Below are 26,376 nucleotides of genomic sequence, written 5' to 3' on the forward strand. Positions count from 1 at the left end.
GCGCCCCACCCACGCCGCCGCCAGCCTAAACGAAGCTTTTGCGGGCGGTGGATCTTCGGCGTGTGGTGTTTTTAAAGGTTTTCTTTTTTGGATCCCCCCGCTGACAAGTTGTAGAAAGCTTTTAACCCATGTTGCCGGCAAACAGGCTGCGCCTGATTCTTGGAAGATGTCTCCACGGCGTGCCTCGGCCAGCGCCCGCCCCACTGGAAACAGATGGGGATTTGCATGACTACATTCTCAAAAACTACGTTCGCGAGGCTTCAACCAATGAAAGACTGACTGATCTGGTTTTGTCTGTTTCGTCCCTTGGGATTGCATCAAGGGAAGATTGGTTGCGATTGAAGAAGATATGTTTTGCTCACCTACCTGATCTGTCGTGCCGTGGTGTCAACAGGATCTTTGGATTATTGGTTGAGCACGATGCATGTGGGCATGTGGAATGTGTAAGGATACAAGATAAACTTGCTCAAATGAACTTTTCAAAGTCTTTGAGAGATCACGAGTGCTTACAAGCCCTTCGCAGTATAATCAATGTTGGCTCTCGTCTATCATCTAGCTTTATGCCCCACGCCTTAGAGGCCCTTCAGAAGTTAGTGAAGGACTCTCAGGCGGAACTCTTGCCGCAGCTCTCGTACACCCTTGGGAGAATTATCACTTCGAAGGAGAACAAAGGCATACCGACTGAAGTTCAGAATGCACTTTTCAGTGAATTGCTGACAAGAGTGGAATCGATGGATTATATGCTTCTTAGTCTGAGCGAAATTGTCTACCTCTTTTGGGCCGTTACTGCTTTCTGCTCATCCATTTCAGCTGTCCGACCACGGTACCTGAGAGCTTCTGAAGCGATTATTACTAGAGGGATTCAGAGAGAAGAAGTTAAAAACTTTCAACCCAGGGATCTTCTGTTACTGCTTTGTAGTTTGTGTCCACTTTTTTCTCTTTCCAACGTGGGAAGCTTAGTGCTTCCCACGCAAGAAGAGGGATTGCTGGTGGGTATTGCCACAGACGGATTTGTGCCTAACCAATTCTCGGAAGGCTTCTATGAGCATCTCGTTGCCACACTTGATGTGGTTGTATTTTCTCTAGTGGAACGTGCTGCACGGGGGAAAATGCAAAATAGTCGTGTGGTTACTGTTGTGTTGGAGATGATTACCTGTTCTGGGGCCACAAAGGTGCTTAAAAATGCTCAGATACTACTTCACCTCCTCCTACGCATACTTATGTACGATGGAAAGGACGCGTGGTTCACTACCCCAAAAAACCTTGATACGTGCTCTGAGGGAGAGGTTCGGCCGCCATTGGTGGACTCGTTTATTTTTGATGAACGGGTTGATTTATTGGATATTCTTACCACGCGTCTAAGTCCATCCGTTGTGCCATCCGTCGCATTGCGCGGACTCGAGAGAGTCACTATCAAGGAGATAATCGCAGTCATTGAAGCGCTGGCTAATGCTAACCTTTCAACTCGTTTCAAGAATCTGTATATGGAGGGGTGTTTAAGAAAGTTGCCAAGAGCTCTCTCTGGGGCGTCACGGGAGGACTTCTTTCGCATTGTAGATGCAGTGGTGAAGCTGCGTGTTAAAGATGGTGCAATTTTGCGTGCCGTTCAGAATAGGGGCCAAGAACTTGGTGTTGGTAACCCGTTGTTGGAAGATGACAGTGTCAACGAAGGCGCAAGACACAAGCAGAAGTCACGAGGGCCCTCCAAAGAGGATTGGGATGCTGATGAAATCAGTCTTGTTATCTGTGAAAAAGTGTTGAGCTTCTTGGAAGAAAAAAAACAATGCGTAGACGATGTTCCCGAGTTATTAGAAACTCTAGGCTTGAGGAGGGGTCTGGGTAGTGCCAGAGTGGAGCATTGTGTGCCGATCATCAAGGTGCTCTCTAAGTGTCACCGGCCTATTAGCGAAGAAGAATCGTACCGTAGGGTGCTGGGATCTATTTTTCGCCGAATTGGGACAGAGCCTTCCCTTCGCCTAATGCTATCCCTTATTACTAACGGAGCTAGAGCTGGTGTCGCTCGTTCTGCGCTGGTGGATTCTATTTCGTGGGTTGGTTCACGCCTGCTTGAGGGGGACCTGACAAAAACAGAGGTCAAGGATGTGGCCACTTACATCGTTGTGGCACATGAGCTTGATTGCTTGGATACAGTTGACCATCCACATCTCATTGGTTCACTTCACCGGAAGAACGCACTAGATTCACTGTCTCCACACACAGCAGGTTATCTTTTTGGGGCCCTATGCGCACTTGGTGTAGATGATAGGCGGCTACTGAAACAGCTGCTGAATGTAGTTCAGTTTTGGTGTTCAGAAGTGGTCATGACGAAGGAGTGGACAGAAGAGGATTGGAAAGCCTCATTAGTTCTGGTTCATGCGTTGTGGACTTCTTCTTCTGAGGTTGTGAAGGAGGAGTTACTCCAGGTTGCACAAGAGCTGGTTCCTGTTATGCTCCGACAAGGAATGGAAGACATGAAGTGTGAATATTCGCTTAATGTCGCTACAGCTGCAGCCACTGTCATCATTGGTAGTGACGGTGATGGCATTCCAGTGACGAGATTTCAAGAAGGAACCCATACAGAATTCCATACAAAATTCCTTCAACTCGTGGCTTCACTCTTTTCGCAAGACGGACTAACTTTCTCATTGAGTAATGCAGGAGCGTTGCTTGGTACAGGGTCCGTGTTCCCCGTCATTCACCAATGCGACAATGTTGTTTGCTCGATGGTCATAGCTCATGCCGTTCAACGAGTCTCTCAGACAGGGAATATATCTTCAAAAAGATTAGCACCACTTGGGGTAAGCCTGTGGCGCTATTGTTTGAGGCATCTGGAGAAGGCGCAGACCGCCGATAATGCGTTGATGACTGCGGTAGCATTTGCAATTCGATTTGGTGCGAGCAGTCAAGCATTTGACAGATTCATGTCAGCCTTGATGGAGAAGGAAAACGGGACCAACATGTTGGTGGTGTGTTCCATTGCTGATGGATTGGTCCGAACAGGAAAGCGACGGTCTATGGCAACGCAGTTCGTGGCATATTTTGCGCAGAAAAGCTGCCTGGATAAACTACCGACTGTCGCGTTGCTGTCTTTGATAAACTTCTTTACACGAGATGCCGAGCGGGTTGCGCTTGGGCTGACGCGAGCAGAAATGCTGACTGCCCTTGTGTGGTCCTCTTTGAGTTTGAAGATAGAGCGGCTCCCTCACACACATAAGTTGTGGGGACTGGTAGAATCTGTTCCTTTAGAATCGGCGCCGGTGCTGTTAAAACACATTGGGGAGAGTAAATTAATCAGTGAATCCTCACTGGTAGAGCTAGTGAAACCCATTTCGCTCATAGTGGCTTGGCGGCCTGATGCAGCAACTGGTTCTGCCGTCGCAGAGTTTTTGCACAAGGTTAAGGCGTCCGTTGATGATCGTCAACGTCACTTACCAAATGCGGATCCGACCGCAGGCGAGCTTCAGCAGATGATTTCAAAACGTCTTCAGTAACTTCGTAATATTCCACCCATTTGTTGTTATTCTCTGCTAGTATGTGGCCCTCCAGAAAAGAGGCGCGTGTGTTTGTATGTCTGCAGCTGAAAATGGGCTGTATTGTTTTATCCATTTCTTTTTGGTGTTGGCACCTTGGTGGTGGAGGGGTATTCTGCTACCGAGACAGAGACTTAATGATCTTGAATGAAGAGAAGAATGAAGATACCGCGCACTGGCTTGCAGAGTTGCAGTTGTATGAACAACAAGCAAATAGACTGGCAGAATCACTCGAAATGCGAAACAAGGAATACGCCAATGCTGAGGCAACACTGATACGGCGGGTCAGCGACAATCTTAATGCCGCCTCCCGACCTCTGGCATCGGCCAGTTCCACCTCAAGTGCACCCAGAGGGAAATGTGTGAATGGTGTTCACGGATTTCACGACAAGATTGAGGCGGCTCGTGAGGCCCTTCGAGTATCGCAGAGAAATGAAGAGTTAACGGGGACGGCGTTGGCCCGTATTACATCTTTTATCTCGCTTCACGATGGAAAACGGAAGAAGCACCTCCCAGGGCTGAGGAAAGCCGCTCAGTGTTTTCAGCATATTTTTAGTGAAAGTGAAAAGCACAACAACAGGTTGAAAGAAAACCTGAAAATGGCTTCTGAAGAGATTCATCTTAAGGGTACGCTTGCGGTATCTGACGAAGAGCAGATCCGATTCACGTCAACAGAGGAGAGGATGGCACCACATTACGTCGAGACAACTCGCATGGCGACATCTATATTGGAGTGCATTGCGGCGACGACTGTGTCGTTAAGAAGGAAGGAGGAGCTCCGCTTGAACAACCGGAAGCACTTTGAAAAGGCGCATGAAGCTGCAAGATCACAGCTCGCAAAACAAAGGGATCTGTTGAAAGACGTCGAGCGGGCTATTGAAACTGCTGAGGTGGTTGTACACCAGCTCCAGACCGCAAACAGCACTAAAGAAAGGTCACGGGACGAGCTTCAGGAGCAACTCATGGAACTGGATAACTCCCCAGACGGCACCGAGCGTCTCACGGCAATGAAGGCAGCTGTTGAAAAGGCATCCACGGAGCTTGCTGTATTGAAGAAGTCATTTGAAGAGACTTCTACTTCCACTCGAGCAGCTCAGGAAGCGGAGAGAGAAGCTGTGGGAGACGCTAAGTCGAAAATAATTGCACTTGAACGTGCTCGTGAGACTGTCAGCCAAGTGCAACATAGACTCATGACGTTGAAGACGGAAAAGGCCGAACTTCAAGAGCAGATAGAGACAAGCCACGCCGTGAAACAGAAGCACATTCAAGAGGTCGATGCTAAAAAGCAAGGGGTCCAAGAGATGCAAGAGGAAAAGGAACGCGCTGAGGAGGCCAAAGCGCTCTTTGAAAAGGAAACGGAGCCATTCTATGCGTCCTTGCGTGAGGCAAGAGGGAAGGTAGAAATACTGATGACCCAGTTTGAATCCGAGGCAAGTCGAAAGGCAATGCTTCTTGATAAGAAAAAGAAAATTGAAGAAAATGTTGAAAACTTGAGAGTGAATTGTATGCGCTCCCGTAATGAGCTCGCAGAGCTGAACAGGATTATTCTGGCGTTGCGACAGCAGGACTCTGAGGCTTCTAGACAGCTAGAGTACCTTCGCTCGTTACTACCTGATGCGGTAACGTTGGCACCAGCGGTGCTACTTGCTCGTCCGCAGCAGCCGCGTGACGGAGCCGAAGAGGAAAACCTCCGTGAGTTGTTGGCTCTGCGCGACGTGAGTCTCATGGAAAAGGCACGACGAGAGCGTCGCCAAGGCGCTACGATGACAGGAATGTTGGGCGCGAGCGGGGAGATCAACAACACCTACCCCCACGACGGCGATGCTGCAGAGAACGGATGCGTGCGGCACACATCCTCCTCTGTGTCAGCACAGCTTCCGTTGCGTCCTGCAGGCCCTGCGATCTCGGCGTCTGATCATTACTATTATGAGGCCCCGCACACCGACGTGCAGGAGTTTCGGGGAACGTCGTCTGTGCACCTGCCTGTAGAGGCGCGCCCTGTCAGCATGGCTAGTCAAAGTATAGACCAAACTCAACCGGATCACCCCTTTGTGCCCCCGACTACAACCGTCGTTTACACCCCTGGCACCGAGTTGGGAAATTTTCCACCCACAGCCGGTGCCGCATCGTCGATGTCGCCGCATGAAGATGCTTCAATACCCTTCCCACAGCAGCCGACCTCATTGAGTGGGAATGAGGTCACGGAGACCACATCCACTATCGCACACATAAACCATCGCTTGCAGGAGATACTCAGTCGGCGGTATTGAGTGTTCGTCGACTTGCATCAACCCCCCCCCCNCACACACACACACACACCTCTCCCTAAGCCGAAGCAAGGGAGTCCGTTCCAATCACCCGGAGCTCTTTTTTTTTGTTGTTGTTGTTTGTGGGACAACTCTTTCTTCGATTTCGTCTCCATTTGGGTGCTTGTGTGTGTTTGGCTTTCCTGTAGACTGATAAACAATAAATATGCTTTTCCATCTCTTTTCGTTTCTTTCTTCCAGTTGAGGTTGCTCTGTCGTAAAAGAGTGTTGCATTCGACCCGCGTGGAGGGTTCCATTCATGCAATGGCGGAAGATCCTGTGGAGGATGCGCGGCAATACCTGGCCCGCGACGAGCACCGAGCGAAGGCGCAATTCACCACCTCACTAGAAGGGAGAAGCTCCGCGGAGCTCATGGCGCTCCTCACCTCGAAGCGGGAAGGAGACGACGCTGACGTGTGCCGTGGGGACTGCAGCACAAAAAGCAGTGAGCAACGTGGGCGGGGTGTCATGGAGGATAATTATGATGATGTGGAAGGGGATGTCCCACATTTGTTAAAACAACAACAGGAGGAAGATGCGGCGAGTAGCAGGACGAGCGCAGTACGTGTGGTGGAGGTCAGTCGTGTAGAAACAAGTCGCGATGGTGCTTTCTCAGGACCTCTGGGAAGTGAGGGCCAACGCGGCGAGCAGGGAGAACACTGCAGTGCGGCGTGGGACGCCGTGCGCGCGGGTGAGCTTGTCACGAAAGAGGAGTTGGAGGGAGTCCGGCGGGAGTTATTGATGCAGGAGCGAGTTGTCAAGGCATTGGAGGAAGATAATGTCAACCTGCATACGGAGCGGCGCGTGCTTCGTGCAAAGCTGGCGGAACTGGAGAAGCGTGCGGTGAATATGGAGGCTAAGTACAGCCTGCTGACGAGCGGTCAGAGCCCCAATCCACCACCTGCAGCTACGCCAACTCCAGTGCAACAGCAACAGCAGTTCAGCCAAGATGAGATACACGTGGAGTTGGAGCGACAGCGGACAGTCGTACGGGAGCTGCAGCTGGAACTAGAGCTGATTCGCCGCGAAAAGAAAGACGTAGAAGCACGCCTTTCGAGCCTCGACACGAAAAAAATTGAGGAAATGGAATTAGAGGTGCGCAACCTTCGTGTCGATTTGAAACACAAGGAGACGGAGTGCCAAGATACTGTGAAGGATATGGCACGGAAGATTGCATGGTATGTTGAACACCAGGAGTTCAACCACGCACAAGAGGAGCTGCTGAAGCAGCAGCAGGACACTATCCGCCGCTTGCGCACACGGCTCCACGAGGTGGGTGCGATGGACGGCGAGGGCAAGCACCCACGCGTGGGGAAAGACGCACGCGTACGCTACCTCACCAAGCGTGTGGTTGAACTTGAAGAGGCACTCAACAGCAAACACCCGGACAGTATTGCTCAGCTCATTCGCAGCTGTCAACCGTCGGTGCAGGACTCGAAGCAGTTCAAGCAACTCAACCTCCGAATCAAGGAGCTGGAGGAGGCCCTTGTGGAGAAGGATCGTTGTGCTGAAGCCGCCGTCACACGCCTGCGGGTGGAAACGGACCGCATGAAGATCCAATACCAAGAACGCATTGACAAGCTGGAAGAGGATCTCAAGCTTCGGTTGCTGCACGCACAAACACGGCGGGTGCGTGAATTAGAAAAACACCTGGCCGAGGCGCGACAGGCCCTGCGGGAAAGGAGCAAGGAGAAGGCACCTCCATCGGTGCCTGTTGAAGTGGAGGCAGCTGTAGAAGCAACTGCTGCTACCTCTGGATATGTGCACGAAAAGGGTGTAGATGCATCATCCGCACAACGAGAGCCTAAGGCGGTGGTGACAGCAACGCCAACGGGGGTAGGCAACCATGCGGACGAAGTCATTGCCCTCCTCCGCCAAGAGAATGAAGCACTGCGAGGTCAGTTATCGCAAACTACATCTGAGGCGGTAAAAGGTGTTGTTGTGCCAATAATGTCCCATGGCGTTGAGGTTGGCGCTGCCTCAACGGGTGTCATCTCAAGCATGCAGGCGCAAATCAGCACACTCATAGCGGAGCTGGCAGTGTATAAGCGGTTGCTGATGGAGAATCAAGAATCCCTGCGCGATGCACATGCCCGTTGGGAGGAGCGCCTGCTAACGGTGAGACAGGAGTGTCAGTCACAGATGCAGCGCATGCGGCAGGAGCACAACGACGATATTTCGCGGATACAAGAGCATCACCAGCGCGAAATGAAGTCCGTCGCAGAACAGCAACGGGCAGAAGAAGAAGCCTCGTTGGCTCTGCAAAAACTTGCCCAAGGCCCTCTTGACGGGCCGCGGCATAGTCGTGCCTTCCTGCAGAGTGTTGCCGAACGACTGGCATATCTTGAACGGCGTCAGGTGCAGAAGGAACGGGAATCCGCACACGAGATTGTAGAGGTCAAACGCATTGCTGACTTTGAACTCGCACTGGCGACACAGAAAGCCGAGATGATGCTTGAGCAAAAGAACCAGCAAATACAAGAATTCCGCTTGCAATTAGATCAACTGCTCGCAAATCTTGCACTCCTACAGCCCTATGCATAGAGTTTCACCTGTTGTAGTTTATTGCGGCTGTTCTGCTGTTTCTTTCCCCCTCCTCTCTCTCTCTCTCTCTCTCTCTCTNTTTTTTTTTTTTTTTTTCTTCCGGTCCACTTCTCTGGTTGAATTGGGAAAAGAAGAGCAGTTCTCAACTAGCGGCACGGAGGCGAGACGAGTTCTTGTTTTCTTAACTGTGTTGAAGCGCCGCAAGGTGTACAGTGGTAATACCAAGTATCAAATGATTTTCCATTTACATACAGCACCTGGGCCAGAGGCGATACGAGGCATCAAGGGATGCGATGTCTAGTGTCTTTATGCCCACTACAGCTATTCTCTCTTCGTTTTTGCTTTGTATTTTCTTCCCATCGCTAGACTTCACATAAAGAAGTGACAAAGAAAAACTTGAGCCATCAGATAAGCAGAAAGCATAAAACACGGGGTGCTGCATAGTCATGTCCCGATTGTTTTCCCTTGCCGTCATTGTAGCTCTCGCGGCGCTTACCGCATCTGCTGCGCTGACCGCCACCATGAAGGGGCCACGGCGGCACAGGCTCAATGGGTACACCTTTGAGCAATATCTTCGCGACTTCGGAAAAAGTTATGAGGGGCAGGAATACGTACACCGCAAAGCCTTTTTCGGGCAGACACTGGCCAGTGTGCGCGCCCACAACGCGGCCGGAAACAAGCTGTACGTGATGGGCATCAATCACATGTCGGATTGGGCGCCCGAGGAGTTCGCACGCCTAAACGGTGCGAAGCCGCGCATGATGCGCCACCTCGCCCGCCCTGAACTACGGCGCACCTACCGCAAGAGTGGCCAGGTGCTCCCCAATGCGGTGGACTACCGCAAATCTGTTCCCCCTATCTTGACAGCTGTGAAAGACCAGGGCGGGTGCGGCAGCTGCTGGGCTCATGGCGCAGTTGAGAACATGGAGTCCCACTACGCCATCGTCAGTGGAAAGCTGCATGTATTGAGCCAGCAGCAGCTGACGTCGTGCACACCTAATCATCAGAAATGCGGCGGTACAGGCGGCTGTAAGGGCTCCACAGCAGATCTTGCCTATGAGTACGCCATGGATGGTCTCACAACGGAGTGGGTATATCCCTACACATCGTACGGTGGTGAAACTGGTCAGTGCCTGCCAAATAAAAGTGTGTCGGCTTTCGCCCGGGCGGACAGTTATGTGAAGATCCCATCCAACGATCAGGAAGCCGTCATGGAAGCTCTTGCCAACCACGGTCCGTTGTCAGTCAACGTTGATGCATCTTACTGGAGAAGCTATTCTGGGGGAATCTTCAATGGGTGTGACTACGGCAAGAACATCACCATCAACCATGTGGTGCAGCTCGTTGGTTACGGCCGAGATGAGGGGCTGAAGGCGGACTACTGGATCATCCGTAATTCATGGTCACCGGATTGGGGCGAAAATGGATATATTCGGCTGCTGCGCACGGAGAACGCTGAGTGCGGCTGGGATGTTGATATGCAGAAGGGTACTGCTTGCGAGGGTGATCCGTCGGTAGCATGGGTATGCGGAGAATGTGGAATGGCCTTTGATGCCTCATTTCCCATTATGTCGTGCAACTAACGTACAAGTAGAGCAAAAACAGAATGTGCTAGCGCGTGTGAAAAGAGAAAAAAAAAGCGAAGGGAACAAGACAGTGATAAATTTTGGGGGCTTTACTGGGAAGTCAGTAGTGTTTTTTTTTTTTCTATCTGTCTATTACCGGGTGGTGTTGTTGTTTTTGCTGTTATTATGATTATTCTCGGTGTCTGGTATGCTTTTCAGTAACTGTAATTGGCTTTTGCACGTATAAATGTCTTTAATAAATGCACATGCTTTCTCACACCTTACATACATCTTGTGTTTTCAAGCAGAAAGGACATAAGAAGTGACATACGAGTTGCAGTGTCTTTCATAGTATCGGGAAAGGTATACGGTGAAGGCGACGGATGAGTCGCGTCAATATCAATCAGGCGAGCCGCGAGGAGCTCATTGAGATGGTCAAACAGCTGCGGCAGCAGCTTCGCCCTAATCAGGCGGGGTACGAGTGTGCTAAAGAACTCAAGCAAGAGGTGGCCCAGTTGAAGAAGGAGCTGCTTGAGAAGGACAACACGGTGAAGGCTTTAACACACCAGGGCGCGATGCTGTCAGAGAAGTCTGCGAGTGATGAAGAAACCATTAGCGTTTTGATCAAGCAGCTGGAGGAATTTACTGCGGGTGGATCGAACACGGCTCAGGACGATGGCGTCGTGGTGGCGCGGGCGGTCACCACCAAAGCCACAACGTCGAACCCTAATCAAAAAACAGCAGCTGCAGGCAGAGCATTTTCGTTGCCCATAAAGAGTTCAACTGGTGTGGGACAGGCTTTCGCGGAGACCCCACTGGGAGAAGCGGGAGGTGAGAACGCCACAAGTGCGGCGGCGATCATCGCACGGAAGAACGAGGAGATGGCAAAGCTTGAAATGAAGGTTCGTGAATTAACGGAGGTAAACACATTTTACACAGCCATTGTTTCCCATCATGACGAGGAAGAACGGCTTCGGGAGGTGGCGAAGCACGTGCTCCCTGACGAGGAGTCGAACATAGGAACACCGATTGACGCCACCTCTCTGCATGAACGTATCGGGGTCCTGGAAACTGAGCGGGACAATCTCCAGCGGATGCTGCGCCACCAAAAACACGAGCAGCTCAACCTCATAAATGAGCTCCAAGCCCTACGCGAGGAGCTCTCACGCCTTGAGTTAGAACTGGTGGCAGCAGAGCGTTGGAAAATGGAGGAGGTGGCTGCTTTGTCAGAGACCCCGGAGCCCTCCCCACGTGCGCGCGTCTCCTCCACTCCATTAGGAGATGAACCCACACCAACCCGCACACTGGCGCAGTTGGTCATGCCTATTCAGTACAAGGGGACCAAAGCTTCAACTTCTGGTGGCAAGTTGATGCCTGGCCGCCCCACCAGGACGTGGAGTAGGAGCCCTCTCGCCGATGCCCACGCATCACCAAACCGTGTTACACCTATAAGGAGTCTACTTGACTTGGAAGCATTACCCGAAATACGCCTTTGGAATGCATCCAAACAAGAAAAGGAGCTATGGGAGCGTCTTGAATTGTACCGGAAACACATTGAGGAGATGCAAGCGTACGAAGCAGACCGACAACGGAGCTTTGATGAGATGGAGCGTGCACGGGCTGAGCTCTTTACAGATATGAACGCCAATCTTGAGGAGCAGCGTCGTGAGATCCAACGTCTCAAAAAGAAACTCGCTGCATCAACCGATGTGCATGGCGAGGCGGAGGTACAAAAAACTGTTGAGCCCCGACCTGTGTCGGATGCAGCCACCTCGCCTGTAGTGGCATATATGCCGTGTGAATACAGCAATGTTGGGTTTTCTGAAGCGATGTCATCAGCCAGTGGGAAACCTCAGCAATTGGCAGGGGAAGCGGCTGTTGGAGCCGACAACGCAACGAGGGGGTTACGTGAGGAAAGAAATTCAGTGGTCGATGATGATACAAGTGTGGAAGAGGCACTGCTGGAGGAGCTTGTGGGGCACCCCTTTGTCTCGGCAAGCAATGCTTCACTAAAGTACGGTGGAGAAGGAGGAGATCATTCAGACGTCGGTGCCAATAACGATAGCCACAACGCAGGAGAAGAGGGCACTCTATCCGACACGGAGCAGACGTACCAGTTAAAGGAGTCGTCTTTTGACATGGACGTGGCAGTAAAGGTGTGGCAGCTAATTCAAGTGGAAGAGGAAAACGAAAGGTTAGGCATTGTATGTGAAGAAGCGGAGAAGGTTATTAGCGCATTGTTGTGGAGTCGCATGTCCATTACTACAGCAGCTGAAGAAGTCACAGCACGGGCCGTAGCGGCTGTACGCGAAGTGGCTCGCCTTGAAAATGCCCTCTTGGAAATGAGAGACTCTGCATCAACTTTGGAAAAGCGGGAGCGAGAACTCTTGGCCAAGGCGGCGCAGCTGCAAGAAGCCATGGCCTCTATGCAGGAAGTGGAAAAACGGCGGAAGGAAGCAGAAGAAGAAGACACAGAGGCCTCTGTCACATCGTGGAAGGCACAGGACACCTCTTCTTCCTCCCTTGAGGTGGCTTCTGCGAGAGACCCTTGGGGGCCGCTGCAGTGCGTGTGCCAGGCGTACAGCGAGGTGGTGGAGGCACAGGTGGCGCTTTTGCGCACCGTTTCTGCGACTGACATCGCCGCACAATCCAGCGAAGAGTGCGAGCACGTTGTGAACAAACTAGATGCTATCCTTATACGACTGAAAGATGCGCCCTGCAAACGCAACGGCACCAACGACAAGGGAGCCGAATCGCCTTATGAGCATCTTGGGGAAGTGGACGTTTCGAAAGACATGGGACAGGGCTGCTCTTTGTTTGAACCTCCGCGGGCGCCAACAATCGCAACTTACGATGCCGCCGCCGATTCTTCAAAGTTTTGTGCAAACAGTGAAAGGGACGACGTGGGTGGAGGCGATGCCCCACGCCGAGAACCTATTTTTGGCGAAACAGAGAACCCCAAACTGGATACAAGCAAGCGGGTTTTGGAAATAAGCCGTACAACGGCCCTCACCCCACTGGGGGATCGAAATGACGTCCCGATGGCCCTTCCAGAGGGAACCAGTATGGCTGAGCCACTCTCGTGGAACACACCTACGGCTTCTTTCTTTGCGGAAGGCCCCCCTGCAGGCTCCAGCGACGACGCGCCGCACCTCGGCATGCAGCCGCGGCAGGGTTTTGCACCGAGCCCCTTTGACTATTTTAGGGTTAGTCAACTGTCGGGCGAAAAGATAGAGCGCGGCGACAATATCAACGAAGGCGCCCCCATCGCAGCGAGAAACAACGACCTTTTCGCAGCGCTACAGGCCAACGGTTCCAATGCCACTACGTCAGAACAGGAAGCGCAGACTTTTGTTGCGGAGTTCGATCCATTTGCTTGAAATTGGCGGAGGAAAAAAAAGTGTGGGAAAGAGGTCACTTTTGGCAATGACCACAAAGGCGGAAGAGAGGTAGGGCAGGCACGTCGTTACCGGCAACAGGTAGGTAACCCACCCGGCCCCTTCCCATTTCTTTTTTCTTGCTTTCCGTTGCCGTTTGGCGCCCCTGTGCATAAAGATGATTTTTTTTTCTGCACGCGCTGCGGCGTACTTGTGGGTGGGCCTTCGCCTCCGAGCCCGGTGGCTGCAGCCGCTGCTTTTCTCTTCTATGTGTCTCGACGCTTTTCTTGGAGCACTGCTGCGCCAGGTGCGGTGTGGGCCGCAGCTGCCTCCAGGAAAAAAAAAAAACGCCTTTGCTTAGTTCCCTTCCCTTCTTCCGAACGCCAAAACTATAACAACACTTCGCCATCAAAGCATGTGGGAATTTCCATGGGCCTATTTTTCCCTCTCCCCAAAGCCTTTCCCCGTAGAAAACCAGAGTAGGATGCGCCCGGGAAAAGGGAAAACCCCCCCACCGCGTATTCGAGAGGCCCCGGCCCTCCATCCAGCAAGGGCTTTTTCACACCCCCGCAGGCCCCGTCAGTCGGCACGGTTCGGCCCAGCCTGGGGGACCAAGGCCCGTTCCGCACGGAAACCGGCCTGCCTGCTCGCGCGCGCGCGCGTGCGATTGCCCTGCCTGTTTTGCCGCTTGTGGCAGCGGTGGCGCTTCGGAATCGCATCGAAGGCGCCGGGCCCCGGGCACCCCCATGGGCCTTCGCAGCCCCTGCCTTGAGACAAAACGCTGCGGGCCCCATTTCCCCTAAATAAATGAAAAAGGAATGTGTCTTATATTTTGCCCGGCTTCTCTGCGCCGGGCTTTTTTGCCAAAACCAACAGCCCCACAAAGGCAGGCCCACGGATAGATTCAACATTGGCAAAGGGAAGCTTGGAGGTGCCGAAAGCATCTTTAGAGAAGCCTTCCGCGACCCCCTTCGCCATGCCCGTGCGTATGGAACCTTGGCTCCGCTTGAAATCGGGTCCACGGGATTGTTTCCCGAAGCCGCGCAGCCCCAGGCGGGCACGTAGGCCTCGCTTTCGCAAAAAGCGTCGATGCGCCCGGCCGCGCGCACTGACGCATCTGAGCGCGAGCCGCTTTTATCCATGATGTAAAATGCCGCCGCGGTGGCGGTGTGCGCGTGCAGTGCGGTGGGCGAATTCCCAAAAAGCCAACACGACGGCCCCGGCTTCGACCTGCGGAACTATGCGCGGGACCCGTTCCCCTGCGCCCCCGGCTGCCATTAAACGAAAACACCCCCCATCCGTGCCCGGGGGCGTCTGCAACCCACGCCCCTGAAGTCGGCAAAAATCTCTTGGGGGGTTGGCGGGGGTGTTGTTCAACAAGCTGTTCGGCCAATGCCCCCCCCCCGGCCTTTCGGGCAGGGGGCGTGTGGCAAAGCCCCGGGGCCCGCAGCCGGCGCCCCCGCGACACCACGCGGCTTTTCTGGGCCCCGGCCGCGTCTCAAAGAGGGCCGGGCGGGCTGTACAAGCCCCCTTTTTCCGGCGCAGCACCGCAAACCCGCGCGCGCCCCTGTTAGCAAACCCGCTCGGGGGAACAATGCCTTCGGACCAAAATTGGGGGGTCAGCTCTTCAAACGCCGGGCCAAAGCAACGCGAGCCATGCCCAAGGGGGCCCAAGGCTTCGCAGCCCCCACGTTCATATTTCCATTTGGCAGGGTTACGAAGCGCCACCTCGGTCCTGTTGGCTTTTCCCCGACAACTGCAAAAGGCACTGTCAAACCCGATGTGGGTTGTGCCGGCGCTTTTTGTATAATAATTGCATTTTTCATTATCTCAGCTTTCCTTGGCCGATGTAAAAAGAGGGGGGCCCGTTTCCCTTTCCTCAATATTTCGGGCTGGCGCATGATTTCCCATATCCCATTGAAACGGCCCAGGGCCATTAAATTGACCCGACCCCTGAAACAGCCCAGGGGCAACGTGTCGACGCCCACCCGTTGCAATGTCAAACATTTTTCGCCCTCTTGGGGGGCTTCTCTTGTGCGACGGGCGCGTCGCAGAATCATGTGCCTCTGAAAAATAGGCCGTGCCCCTTCGGCCGCGACGTTTTGCAACGACCCATGGAAGCGAAGCGCATTTTTTAATATCACCCACATGCGCGGCGCCAACCCAGCAGACCTGTTTTCCAGACCGGCCCAGCACCCCAAGAAGCGCGCGGCGCAGCGTTAGAATTCCAGAGGGCTGGCACGTTTTTCCAACCGAACAAGCATTCCAGTGCCGGGATCGCGTTTGACAGCTGCTACGGCTGGATGGGCCAGCGCGCCGTTTCTTATTGGGCGCGCCGTCATTCCGCAGGGTGGGGATGTCTTCCGCAACCCCTCTTGTTGCATTGGTTGGTTCCCCCACCCCCACCCCCCACGATGCCCTCGATGGCGGCCCGCACCCTCCTTGCAACTTCCCGCTGGTTATCGCATATCCCCCTTCCCCTCGCGGGCCCATTTTGAATGTTTTAGGAAGGGCCATTTCTCCCAACGATAAGGCCGCTGTTGAGTTGGGGTTGTTGTTTTTTGTTTTCAACGTAACCGCCCCATTCCTGCACGCGGGAATTTATCAAATGTTAGTGCAATTTGGGTCCCTTTTGACACCCTTCCAGAGCTTCAGCCCACAGAAGGGACATCCAAGCGCCCTGGCGAAACTTTATTTACCGCCGGATCTGTAGAAGGCAACGGTTCCTCTTCCAGGGGGCTTTCCCACCGCATTTTGCTGGTCGCTAATGTTTGGTGGAAGATGGAGAAGGGTGGCGAAATAAAAGAATGGTGTGCACATAGGGCGGTTTCCCCGCAACGACTGCAGAACCCCAAACGTCACGGCCAGGGCGCGGCGGGTCGTGGCGCGGAAGGCCAAACGCATAACAGATAAGCCGGGCCAATTTTGTGATAAAATACGAATCATGTATGCCGCCCCTTTCCAGTTGAACTGAACGCGGCTGCCCCATGGGGCGGGCGGGCGAGTAGGTGTTCCGGGGTTTTCAGATAAGCTGTGCCGGGCCGGTTGTTAATGGCCTTATTCTGCGCGGTCTTGTCGTCGAACTGGGCAATATGGACATCTGATTTTTTTTTCACAGCCACGAAGGATAAAGGACAGTGCGGACGCCGAAACTCGCGATGTAATATTTTTTTGCGTTTCTTTTATGGTCCCCTGCCTCCGTGAAATCCTATTTTTTTGCCTGGGTATTTGCGTTGAAGCGGATTAAATAAACCAAATCCGGAATTATACCTCAATATGAAGTTCCCCTTGGTATCGTGGAAATGCCCCATCGTGGCGCCAAAGTCTGGCACCAAGTCCATTACTTGGGAAGCTAGAATCCCACGATTGCAGCACCGAATCCGGCTTAGTTCAGGCTGCACCGCGATACGGTCGCTACACATTGGGTTAGCATAGTTAAGCACCTTACAAACAAGGCGTGTTTTGCAATGGGTAAAGCACCTGAACGGAGAGACTGCAGGGAAAATACACGCTTCCAATCAATAAGTTTCACGGTGTAGTACCCGGTTTCCCGGACTGGGGAATCCAATGCCATACGCTATAGTTCTCCCGGGAACTGCGTAATGGACCGGATAGAACGCGGCATGGCTCTCCAGGGATCAAGCGGAGGGCCTAACCGGAGACCGCTCCTTGGGACACCGTGCTGCTGGTGTCGCCCGCGCTCGTGGGTGGAAAGATCTCCATGATCAGGGGGGCTTTAGTGGGTATGGGTGGGCTGCTCCGCCACCGAGTCCCGCACAATTTGCCCTAACAAAGCAGATGTGCGCAAATGCATTTCCTCCTTCCTCCTCCGGGAAGCGGCAAGAGGTCGTAAAACTGCACGAGGAAGACGAAAAAAATTTTTTAAACCCTAGTTGGCTGCCCACTTCGTGAGGGTGAAAATACAGTTTTCCATCCAGCTTCATAAATGTGGTGGCTGTGTTTCCATTGCAAGTGGCGTATGTTAAAATGGCAATTTTTTTTTCCTTAATCTCTTTGACCAAAGTCTCGTTTTATAGGCAACGGAAATGCACGACAATAAGCCACCAACAAGTGCCCTACTGCACCCTTAAATTTTCCGATTATTTTTGGCCAAATCCCCTCTCTAACGAATTGATTCCTAGGTTTTTGAAATGTTCGCATTCATGCCTGGGGTTGCTCTTCTGGCGCATTTCTATATTTTCTCATTGCCTAATAATGTTATTATATGTTTTCTCGTGTTTATGCATAGGCATTTTATTAGTTTTGAGCGTGATATGAAGGTTGTGTCGGAGGGTGGTTTTTAACCAGTGATCCGTTCTGCTGTACGAGTTATTCACTTTAATTTTCCACCTGTTTCCACTGCTGTGTTTCGGCACCTCTTTGCGTGAGTTACGTCTGCGTTTGGTGCTTTTTATTCTAAAACTAGCCGTTTTGATGGTCCGTTTAGGCTGTTCGACTTTGCATTTGATTCATGCAATCTTGCAGTCCCAAGGGTTGATCCTAGGTGTTCTGTCGGGTATTCAAAAGTATTTCTGCAAGTTGTTTTTCTGTAATCACCCACTGCTGGTATAGAATAAATTTACTTACTGAGAAGGTTATCTATTCCATTCGAAAAGGCGCTCCTGCTTCGTCAAACACTTTGGGAAAATCCTCAACCTTTGGCATGGTCAAAAAGTCACTAAAAGATGTCGCAAATTAGCGAAATTCGCTTTCTTGCTTTGGTCGGGATGAACGATGAGTTCATTGTTTTTGATAGCCAGTTCATCGTCAGTATTATATACCTGCGTACTAAAATGCGGTCTATGAGCAAGGGAAAATGGCGCCTAAACAAGATATTTAAGACGGCCCTGGACCCCGTAAGACCCGTTATCTCTTAAACCTTCAAGAAAAATTACTGGGTTGCGGTAAACGTTGTAATATCTTATTTATGACTTACGTGGGTTTTCAGAAGTTACACTTTGCGACACTTTGTTTATTGAAGGAAAAGAAACAAAATGAGAATCATCATACATATTTAGGTAAAATGTTAACCCAACACGAAATGTTTTATTCCCGTTTTATACAACAATGGGTAAAGCTTGGACTTTTTTGTTACACGCTCAAAAAAGCTGGTGTTAATGGCTTTTCCTTTGACACACTTGCCCACTCAGGCGCTCGGTCTCTTCAGAGCCAAGCCGCCGCATTGGACTTCGCGGTTGCGAATGGCCAACGTAGCAGCGTCCATTTGACGGACGTGGCTTTGCAGAAACTAAGTGCAATAGAATATAAGAAGGGCATTCGTAAGTGCTGTGTCAACAATTTTGCATTAGCATGCCAACTGGGTAAAAATTGAGCTTTTTGGCGCCAAACTGTCTGTAGACCCCGGGCTTCCGCATAAAACGGACGTGCCCTACCCCAATCTCCAGATATGCCGGCCACTCCTCAGGTAAATTCGTTATTGTTTCGCATTTGGGGCAACCGCCCCTGGCAATAAGCCAGGGCCGCTCTGATTCAATAATGCGCCCCATGTGCGCCAAAAGTTCCCCGGGGTATGCCTAAAAAACGGGGCGGCGGTGCCAAACCGCGCCGCCAACATTTTATTAACAAATGCAGGACCCAAACAACACAACGCCCCAACGCCAGAAGCAGCACTAGCAGATGCCGGCAATAAATCGGGCCGGGGGTCATTGGCAAGGCCCGGAAAGAATTTAACTCTGCGAGGCGCCGGGGGCGCGTCGTGTGCAAAGCCCGGGGGCTGGTGGTGATTCGGTGAGGGCCAAATGCCCTCGCATCTTTGAGGCAGATTTGGCGCAACCCTCCTTTCGAAAGGGTTTGGCTCGTGCCAGCGGGGTAATGGCAAATACGCTTTCTAATGGAATGGGGTTTTCTTCTTTTCTGGGGAAGCCTGTGAAAGGAATGGTCAGGCCTTACCCAACTCGGCAATAGAAGATCCCATAATCCATCACCATTCTGCTCTTCATCCCTTGCTATAGGAAAGCATCGCAAAGTGTGGGTTTTTGAAACAAAAGGCAAGGCTCAAGCAAGCAATGTTGTCCAGCAACCCCCGGCAGACCCCCATGGGCGTGGAATGGATGACGGGCCTGTCAGGTCTCAGGGCGTTTGTCGATATTGCGGTCGGACCCCCTTTTCTTTTGAGCACCGACCAAATTTAGTACGCCGGTCAATCGCGTTGGGGGCGCCTTAACAATTAAAAACAGTGACCTTACCATTTGGCTGAGGAATGGAACAAAGACCTGTTTCGTTTCTATGCGACGCCCCATGGCGCCGTTTAACATGCCAAAGAACGGGAACTTCCTCAAGGCATTTAACGATGCACGGGCGACTTTACGAACTGAGTGGATGGCACTGAAAGAAAGCAAGCCCATATTGCATAAGCAGTATGAAAGGGCCAGGGCAGAGCGGGCTTAAGAAAAATTAAAGATCCAATAGAACACCTCTGCTCAAACCGCGGAATCACACGATCACATTAGTCAAATGCAGCATCCGATTAACACGTTGGAATCGCAGAAAACCAGCTGCGCGATGAAAACAAACAGATGCAGGTGTGGTATGCTCAAAAGGAAAAAAAACGAGAAAGCCGGCGCAGCGGGCGGCAAGAGAAGATGGAAACGATTATCTTCCACCTGCTGTTCACACCGTGACGCATTATGCCGCGATGGGCGGGCATGCTGAACGCCCATTTAATGCGTTGGGGGCTCGACCCCAGGTGGAGTTGCGAAGAATTCTAGAGCTGAGAAATAAGTTCGTGGAAAAGGGCTTCCACCCTGAAAAAAACATCTGGGCTTTTTAAGGGGCCTTGGGGTATTTATTGGGGGCTTCGCCAGAACAGCCGCTGGCGGCCTACCGTGGCCTTTTTCCATTGCACATGAAACCTGGATTTGATTTTGGTCCGGTGTGGGGCAATGTTGTGGCATGAATTTATGCTATCCGCCACGAGGGCATTTCGGCCAGACAGGCGCAATTGGGAAGACGTTTATATTATCAGCTTCGGGTAGCTCGGGCGGCAAAAGAAAAATCCGGAGTCAACATCCAAACTCTTTCCAACGCCATCGGCAATCCCAGAAGAGAGGAGAACCCGGTTTTTTAAACGGTCCAAAAGCGAAAAAAACATTCCGCCCCTCCTCCAAGTTATGCGCGTTGTTTTCTATGCGACCGCGCAGGAAACCACAGCACAACATGCTATGCGCTATTAAAAAAGACGCCGTTTAAACCAAAAAAACGATTTTTGACCCCGGAAGTAATGGGCTTCGGGGCCCGGAAAGTATTGGAATCTTTGCCAAGCGGCTCGGGTGGTGCCGGGTGGCCGGGAAAAGGGCAGTTCGCCACAGGAGGGGGCCAGCACATCATCCCTTCAGGCCGGGCCCCACGGGCGGCCCCCACTTGGGAGGGATCTCTGGGCACAGGTTCTTCCGCCATTAAAAACCTCGGAAAATGAGATTACAAAAATTGCGGCACCGTCAGACAACCCATACGTCACAGCGCTGGCACCCGAGGCGAACCGCACCGCCAAGGGTATATGGACCCATTCGGCTTGGGAACAAAGGGCGTCCATCATGCGAAGATTCTGCGACTTCGCGAAAAGGAACATTTTAGAGGTTCGGGAGGAAAATATTTCTCTTTTTATTACAAGTGTAAAACCGGCCAAAAGCAGCACGGTGCAATACACAAGAACTTTGTTGACCTTCTTGGCCTCGGGGGGGGTCACCAGCTGAGATGTTTTTGGCCGGTCTTCAATCAAAGGCGGCCGCAAGCCGCATTAAACAGGCCCGCCCCATGGAGAGGTGGGAATCGTATCTCATCAGCGATATTTTAACCTCGTAAAACGACCGGGTAACCCTACGACACGCCTGGGTCACAGCTGCTCGGTGGGGCGAAATCGCTCTACTCGAAAAGGAAAATTTCATTCCCACCTTCAAAACAAGGAAGCCCTCATTGCAAATTGGGGGGCCCCCCAAAGACATTCAAAATCAACCCTCACAGAGCAGCGCGATAGGTAGTTATCGGGGGAAAAGATGCAAAAAGGGTGAGAGGCGTCACCGCGGGAATGGTGGAGGAGAACGGCTCACAACGCCAACCGCACGGAGCATGGAAAATGTACTCCGCCCATTCGGCATGAGGGCGCGTTCTATAAAAAGAGGGGTGGTGGCGCATGCAGCCGCAGCGGTGTTCGAACACGATCTCGACCCTCGACTGCCGGCCCAGTTGGGGAAACACGCAGACCCCCTAGAGCTGCCACGAAGCACAGCTCGTTACATAGGGCCTTGGGTCGCCCTGGTAAACAAGATGGCACGCCTGACGGCACATGTGCAGACGGGGTAAGCAAATGGGCTATGTCTCCATTGGCCTTTCCGGACAGAGGGCAGGATGAGGGAGATATTTTTCAAGGGCATAGCATTTTGCGACGCACCCACCAAACACGGGCGGCCGATAAGAGCGATAAAACAAGGTTACCATTACAACAAGTAGGCGTGGATACTCTTTCTTTACGCTGGATCCCAAGCCGACTCAATTCTAAGGCCCTGGAACGGTTTAATACAGTGTTGGACTTGGTGCAACAGCAAGCTATTTCTAGGGCAGGGGGGCGAGAGCCTCTGTTGAGGATAACAGGAGGGGAGCTCAGGTTATGAAGAGGGCTGGGATTATTCAAACCGCATCAAAGCTACCCACTACCGGTTGGGTTGCGCCTTTTCCGATCGTGAAGGAAAAACCGTCTGGGCTGCGGCGGCGTTTCATTGCCTGGCAAAAGGCAAAAAAATGAACAAGAGGACTGCGAGGCCATGGCCCCTCTGGGGCATATTTCCGAGTACCTGGGTGCGGTTTATGGTGAGGCTGCCGCCACTTTGGATCTCAAGGCATCCTTTTTTTCCAGATAGGCTTCCCAGCCGAAACGCGCATAAATTTCCGTGGTCGCACGGAAAAGGGGGGCTGGTAGAGTTCACACGGCTCCCAATGGAGTATAAATGCAGCCCGCAAATCATGCATACCATCACAAGGGTTTTGGCTGGCGACCCTAAAGCCGCAAACTGCGTTGTGCACCCCTGCCGGAGCTAGCTTTACACGTGTGGATGGATGGTATTTGTATTGCAGGGCCGCGTAAAGCGTAGAGCTGTGGGGGGGGGGGCGTCGTTGCGGAAAACATGCTCGAATGCGGCCCGGCGGTGGAAGAGCATGGGGCCCCCACCGCGCATTATGAATTCATAGGGCTTAGTTTTAAACCATGCAGCAAACGCAGCATCCCCCGTTACAAAACGTTACAGACATTAAAGGGCGCCGCGCCCCTCAAAAAGGTTTCGGTGGGGGGTATTGAAAAGCCTTGCCCCACGCATGGCGCATGCGGCGGGGGTTCAGGGGGTTTCTCTTTTTTCGGCATTATTTATTTTTTAAAAATGGTGCGCCGAAGACCACCGCAACTCAACAGGGGGCTGTGGGCGGCCCATGGCCCGGTAGTTTCGCCCCGTTGTACCCTCAAGGTGAGGCGGGGCGGTTGGACACTTTGTTGCAGAACAATTCCGTAAACCCACTGAGGGCCAAATCGACTTCAGGGAATTTAGTGTCCGACGCTTCTTTATATGAATGCGGTGCGCCGTTGTTTAAAGATAGCTGGGGCGTGTGGGCCACAGGGTGGGTGCGTGGAAACGCGCCCCGCATATTATTTCACAGGCCGAAGCGACGGCCGCCGGATTGGCCACGCCCGCTTTTGAGGGGAATGCGCCTGCTACACTTCATATGCGCATCGGCAACGCGACAGCAATGCATATTATGAAGAAAGGCAATGCGCATTCCGACGTGCTGGTTTAGGAGGCGGAGCGCATCGACAGGGCTCTGCGGGACCACGGCTTGAACGCCACACGGGGCTATGTCGCGTCGGAAAATAATTCTGCGGATAGCATCTCGCGTGGGGTAAAGGTTTTACTGACGGGCATCGCGAAAGGGTAGAACCTGTTAAGGGGAGCGTGGGGGGCGGGTTAAGGGCGCTTTCAGCACCTTCTTTTCGCAAGTTAATCGCAAGCTTTTAATCTTCCTATAATTGGAATGTTTCGATGCTACTCGAAGACCCCCGGCTATGCAAACTGGGGGCATTGTTTTCGCGATGGGAATTAGACATAAGGTCTCTCTGGCTCTCTTCTTTTGCTTGAGAGAGGAAGGTAAGGTATAGACTATTCGCAGCAGCATTCCCCATTTCACAGAAGCAAAAAGCCAACGTGGTTCGATGGTGGCGCTTGGGCGATTTTGTGGTAACAGGTTGGTTTTGAACTTCATTCTGCTAAAGGGGATTTGCGGAATAAACCCCAGCCCGTGCAAAGGTTTTATTAGGCGAGAAAAACTCAGATATCTGCTCTCTCACCGGTGGGTCTAACAGTTGAATGGAATGGGGTCCATAAATTATGCCAAACTCTAGGTATATTAAAGTTTCGTTTTCCTCTCCAATATTAATCTTTAGAGATGCAAAAATTCATATTTTTTTTTGGATGGGTGATTAAAAACAACACCCATTAAAGTCAAAATCGCCCATGCTTCAGATAAATGGTGCACTTCCTGGATTTCACACGTCTCCATTCTCGAGACAGAAGAAGGATTTAAGCTTTGCAGAAGATTATGTGTATTTTGGACTGATCCTAAGAAGTTTTCCAAGCAGGGGTGGGACTATCTTAAATAACCCAATGCTTTCCTGCAAAGAAATGCCATGCCCGATACATTGATAATCAGCAGCGTGCTCTTCAACACGTTTCTCCCGAGAAATTAGCGGTGATATTTAGCGTCAATTTTAGCGAAGCAGGTATTCTTGGGCCTTTGGAGGAGAGAAAAAAGAAAATCTAAGACTGAGGTTCAACACCACTAACCATGGAGAAAAAAGTTATAAAAAAATGTCTGCTGTAATTTTTCCAGGCAAAGGAATACAAGTTGAGTCCAAGCTATGTGAGCTTAAAATCGGTCCGATGACCCCAGGTGAACCTAAAGTTTGGCTGTGCGCGGCCGAAGGAAAAGAGGAGGTGCCCACTAAGAGATTCGTGTTAACTTCTCCTTGGAAGAAGCTTTTGGCCAACGACTTAAATGACATTCGAAAGGCTATGTCGCTGGAAGAAAAGAAATGAGAAGAAGGCGCGTAATATGATGCGTGGGGAATCCGGCTGTCCCACCAAACCCGCTTCCACGGCCCTCTGCCATGGCCAGCATCGAAGGGAAGAGAAGACGGTACCCCAGGCTCTCGGCCGAATGCGGCCCCATAGCGGCGCCGCTGCGAAGCAAAAGCGCTGGGGGATCAAAAATGTCTTTTGTTTTTCGGAGCCCGCGAGGGGCCTGAGAAAGGAACGATCAAGCCCGCACCTTTTTTTATATGGAAACCGAAAACGTATCATATTCCTCGTTTGGTTCTTTTATACTTGCTACGTAGGATGCCAAAAATCGTAAGTTCTGAAAAAGAAGTAAGTAAAAAACACGTTACGACTATGTTGGCCACAACGCAGAAATCTCTCGCAAACGTCGAACGGATGGCGTCTAATGGCGCCCGAGCCCCTCGTATAAGATTCCGGTCAAATGTCTTTTACCCTGGCTATGGGGCAGAGTTTAGTATACAGGTAAATCGCGTTGCATTTTTTTTGACTATTGAAAACAATAAGCCCATTGCCCATCTGGACCCCAACAAAACAAACTAATTTGATTTGTAACGCTCCATGGTGGCTTTCACCGTGCCAAAGAATAAAGATTTTCAAAAGGGGGTAGAAAAGGAACATGGAGACTTTCTAAGCGAACGGGTGGCTCTTTAAGGGAAAAAACTGGTGACATACCAGGAGTACAAGCTGGATAGGGCACAGCTGACGGACGAAAATTTTTAAATACAAGATGCCGCCCAGAAACAATCGGTGGGGATGCAAGGGCAGGCAGGCCACACGCAGCACCAGCCAAACCAGAAGGGGCCCCAAAATAACCAGCAAATAAATGACAAGGTTCATTTTAGGAACGAAAACAACCAGTTACACGTTAAGACCAATAGGATGGAGACATGGCTCGGTGAAAAAGATACTGAGATACAACGCTGGAAATCACTGCCGGGCCCACGAGAATCACAGGCACAGCGCAAAACACCAGAGGGTAGTTGTCACCCTCTGCCCCAAGCCTTCAAAACTGCTCCCGGAATCTATAAAATGCCCACATGGGTCGCGGAAAAAACAGCCAATGATATATGGGTGTCAGGTGAAAACCCCAGCATCACACCAGTAGCGCTACCCCATGTAGGGGCGCGGCCGGTTTCAAGAACTTATGAATAAATTCACCGAAAATAGGCTTTGAGCCGAAAGACAGTAACAGGTCTTTTGAGAGCATCGGAATATTTGTTGGAAACCTCGCCGGCACACTTGTTGGCAGCCTATCACGATCAGCCCCCTCCACCCAAAGAATAAGATTTTGGTTCTCAGAATGTGTAGGATAATTTCNCGGCACACTTGTTGGCAGCCTATCACGATCAGCCCCCTCCACCCAAAGAATAAGATTTTGGTTCTCAGAATGTGTAGGATAATTTCATTGCCTGGATTCTTTCCATTCAGTGTGAAGGTGCGTCCGCCAATTGTGGAGAATTGGGAAGAGTGCTGTGCTACCAGCAGTGAATTTTACAGGAGGCCAGACGCTAAGGAAAATCCAGAAGCAAAAAAACCAGTAAACAAGTTTGCAATTATTCCAGCACCTTCCCATGAGCAGTGCTTTCTAGATTGGGTTTTTAAGACCAAACGGGTCCTAAAAAAGCATGTGGACACGTTCAACGTGAAAACGGCGGGCGTCCGTAATAAGAATATTTTGCAACTTCGCGAGAAAAAGAAAAACAACTTGTAGGTTAGAGAATAAAATGTTTATCTTTTTGCCGTATGTCTCTAATCGGCCACAAGCACTGCGGTTTAGTATGCCAAAACTCTGCCAAGATCAACGGTTAGAGGGCGAACGCTTACTCAGATTTTTTTAATTCCTCGTGCAGCTTTACGACCTCTTGCCGCTTCCCGGAGGAGGAAGGAGGAAATGCATTTGCGCACATCTGCTTTGTTAGGGCAAATTGTGCGGGACTCGG

At 51.6% G+C, this 26,376-nt stretch overlaps 11 protein-coding genes across 11 annotated transcripts; 9 read left to right on the top strand and 2 right to left on the bottom strand.

Annotated features, from left to right (window-relative positions):
- Positions 1-128: 128 nt before the first annotated feature.
- Positions 129-3,491, top strand: DQ04_01621000 (hypothetical protein; the record flags this gene model as incomplete). The annotated part of the gene is made up of 1 exon (XM_009310937.1): positions 129-3,491. One exon carries the CDS (start codon positions 129-131, stop codon positions 3,489-3,491), a length of 3,363 nt encoding a protein of 1,120 aa, XP_009309212.1.
- A 176-nt stretch (positions 3,492-3,667) lies between these two features.
- Positions 3,668-5,800, top strand: DQ04_01621010 (hypothetical protein; the record flags this gene model as incomplete). The annotated part of the gene is made up of 1 exon (XM_009310938.1): positions 3,668-5,800. The coding sequence occupies one exon, from the start codon at positions 3,668-3,670 to the stop codon at positions 5,798-5,800; it is 2,133 nt and encodes a 710-aa protein (XP_009309213.1).
- Positions 5,801-6,100: 300 nt separating this feature from the next.
- On the top strand, positions 6,101-8,380 carry DQ04_01621020 (viral A-type inclusion protein; the record flags this gene model as incomplete). The annotated part of the gene is made up of 1 exon (XM_009310939.1): positions 6,101-8,380. The coding sequence occupies one exon, from the start codon at positions 6,101-6,103 to the stop codon at positions 8,378-8,380; it is 2,280 nt and encodes a 759-aa protein (XP_009309214.1).
- A 446-nt stretch (positions 8,381-8,826) lies between these two features.
- Positions 8,827-9,963, top strand: DQ04_01621030 (cysteine proteinase; the record flags this gene model as incomplete). The annotated part of the gene is made up of 1 exon (XM_009310940.1): positions 8,827-9,963. One exon carries the CDS (start codon positions 8,827-8,829, stop codon positions 9,961-9,963), a length of 1,137 nt encoding a protein of 378 aa, XP_009309215.1.
- A 365-nt stretch (positions 9,964-10,328) lies between these two features.
- DQ04_01621040 (hypothetical protein) lies at positions 10,329-13,325 on the top strand (the record flags this gene model as incomplete). Its single annotated transcript, XM_009310941.1, has 1 exon — positions 10,329-13,325. One exon carries the CDS (start codon positions 10,329-10,331, stop codon positions 13,323-13,325), a length of 2,997 nt encoding a protein of 998 aa, XP_009309216.1.
- Positions 13,326-13,711: 386 nt separating this feature from the next.
- Positions 13,712-14,464, bottom strand: DQ04_01621050 (hypothetical protein; the record flags this gene model as incomplete). Its single annotated transcript, XM_009310942.1, has 1 exon — positions 13,712-14,464. The coding sequence occupies one exon, from the start codon at positions 14,462-14,464 to the stop codon at positions 13,712-13,714; it is 753 nt and encodes a 250-aa protein (XP_009309217.1).
- Positions 14,465-15,152: 688 nt separating this feature from the next.
- DQ04_01621060 (hypothetical protein) lies at positions 15,153-15,839 on the bottom strand (the record flags this gene model as incomplete). Its single annotated transcript, XM_009310943.1, has 1 exon — positions 15,153-15,839. The coding sequence occupies one exon, from the start codon at positions 15,837-15,839 to the stop codon at positions 15,153-15,155; it is 687 nt and encodes a 228-aa protein (XP_009309218.1).
- A 2,506-nt stretch (positions 15,840-18,345) lies between these two features.
- Positions 18,346-18,654, top strand: DQ04_01621070 (hypothetical protein; the record flags this gene model as incomplete). Its single annotated transcript, XM_009310944.1, has 1 exon — positions 18,346-18,654. One exon carries the CDS (start codon positions 18,346-18,348, stop codon positions 18,652-18,654), a length of 309 nt encoding a protein of 102 aa, XP_009309219.1.
- A 3,805-nt stretch (positions 18,655-22,459) lies between these two features.
- On the top strand, positions 22,460-22,837 carry DQ04_01621080 (hypothetical protein; the record flags this gene model as incomplete). Its single annotated transcript, XM_009310945.1, has 1 exon — positions 22,460-22,837. The coding sequence occupies one exon, from the start codon at positions 22,460-22,462 to the stop codon at positions 22,835-22,837; it is 378 nt and encodes a 125-aa protein (XP_009309220.1).
- A 2,352-nt stretch (positions 22,838-25,189) lies between these two features.
- On the top strand, positions 25,190-25,588 carry DQ04_01621090 (hypothetical protein; the record flags this gene model as incomplete). The annotated part of the gene is made up of 1 exon (XM_009310946.1): positions 25,190-25,588. One exon carries the CDS (start codon positions 25,190-25,192, stop codon positions 25,586-25,588), a length of 399 nt encoding a protein of 132 aa, XP_009309221.1.
- Positions 25,589-25,823: 235 nt separating this feature from the next.
- On the top strand, positions 25,824-26,147 carry DQ04_01621100 (hypothetical protein; the record flags this gene model as incomplete). The annotated part of the gene is made up of 1 exon (XM_009310947.1): positions 25,824-26,147. The coding sequence occupies one exon, from the start codon at positions 25,824-25,826 to the stop codon at positions 26,145-26,147; it is 324 nt and encodes a 107-aa protein (XP_009309222.1).
- Positions 26,148-26,376: the final 229 nt, after the last annotated feature.

This window comes from Trypanosoma grayi (assembly GCF_000691245.1).
Source record: "Trypanosoma grayi strain ANR4 Tgr_162_V1, whole genome shotgun sequence".
NCBI classification, from domain to species: domain Eukaryota; phylum Euglenozoa; class Kinetoplastea; order Trypanosomatida; family Trypanosomatidae; genus Trypanosoma; species Trypanosoma grayi.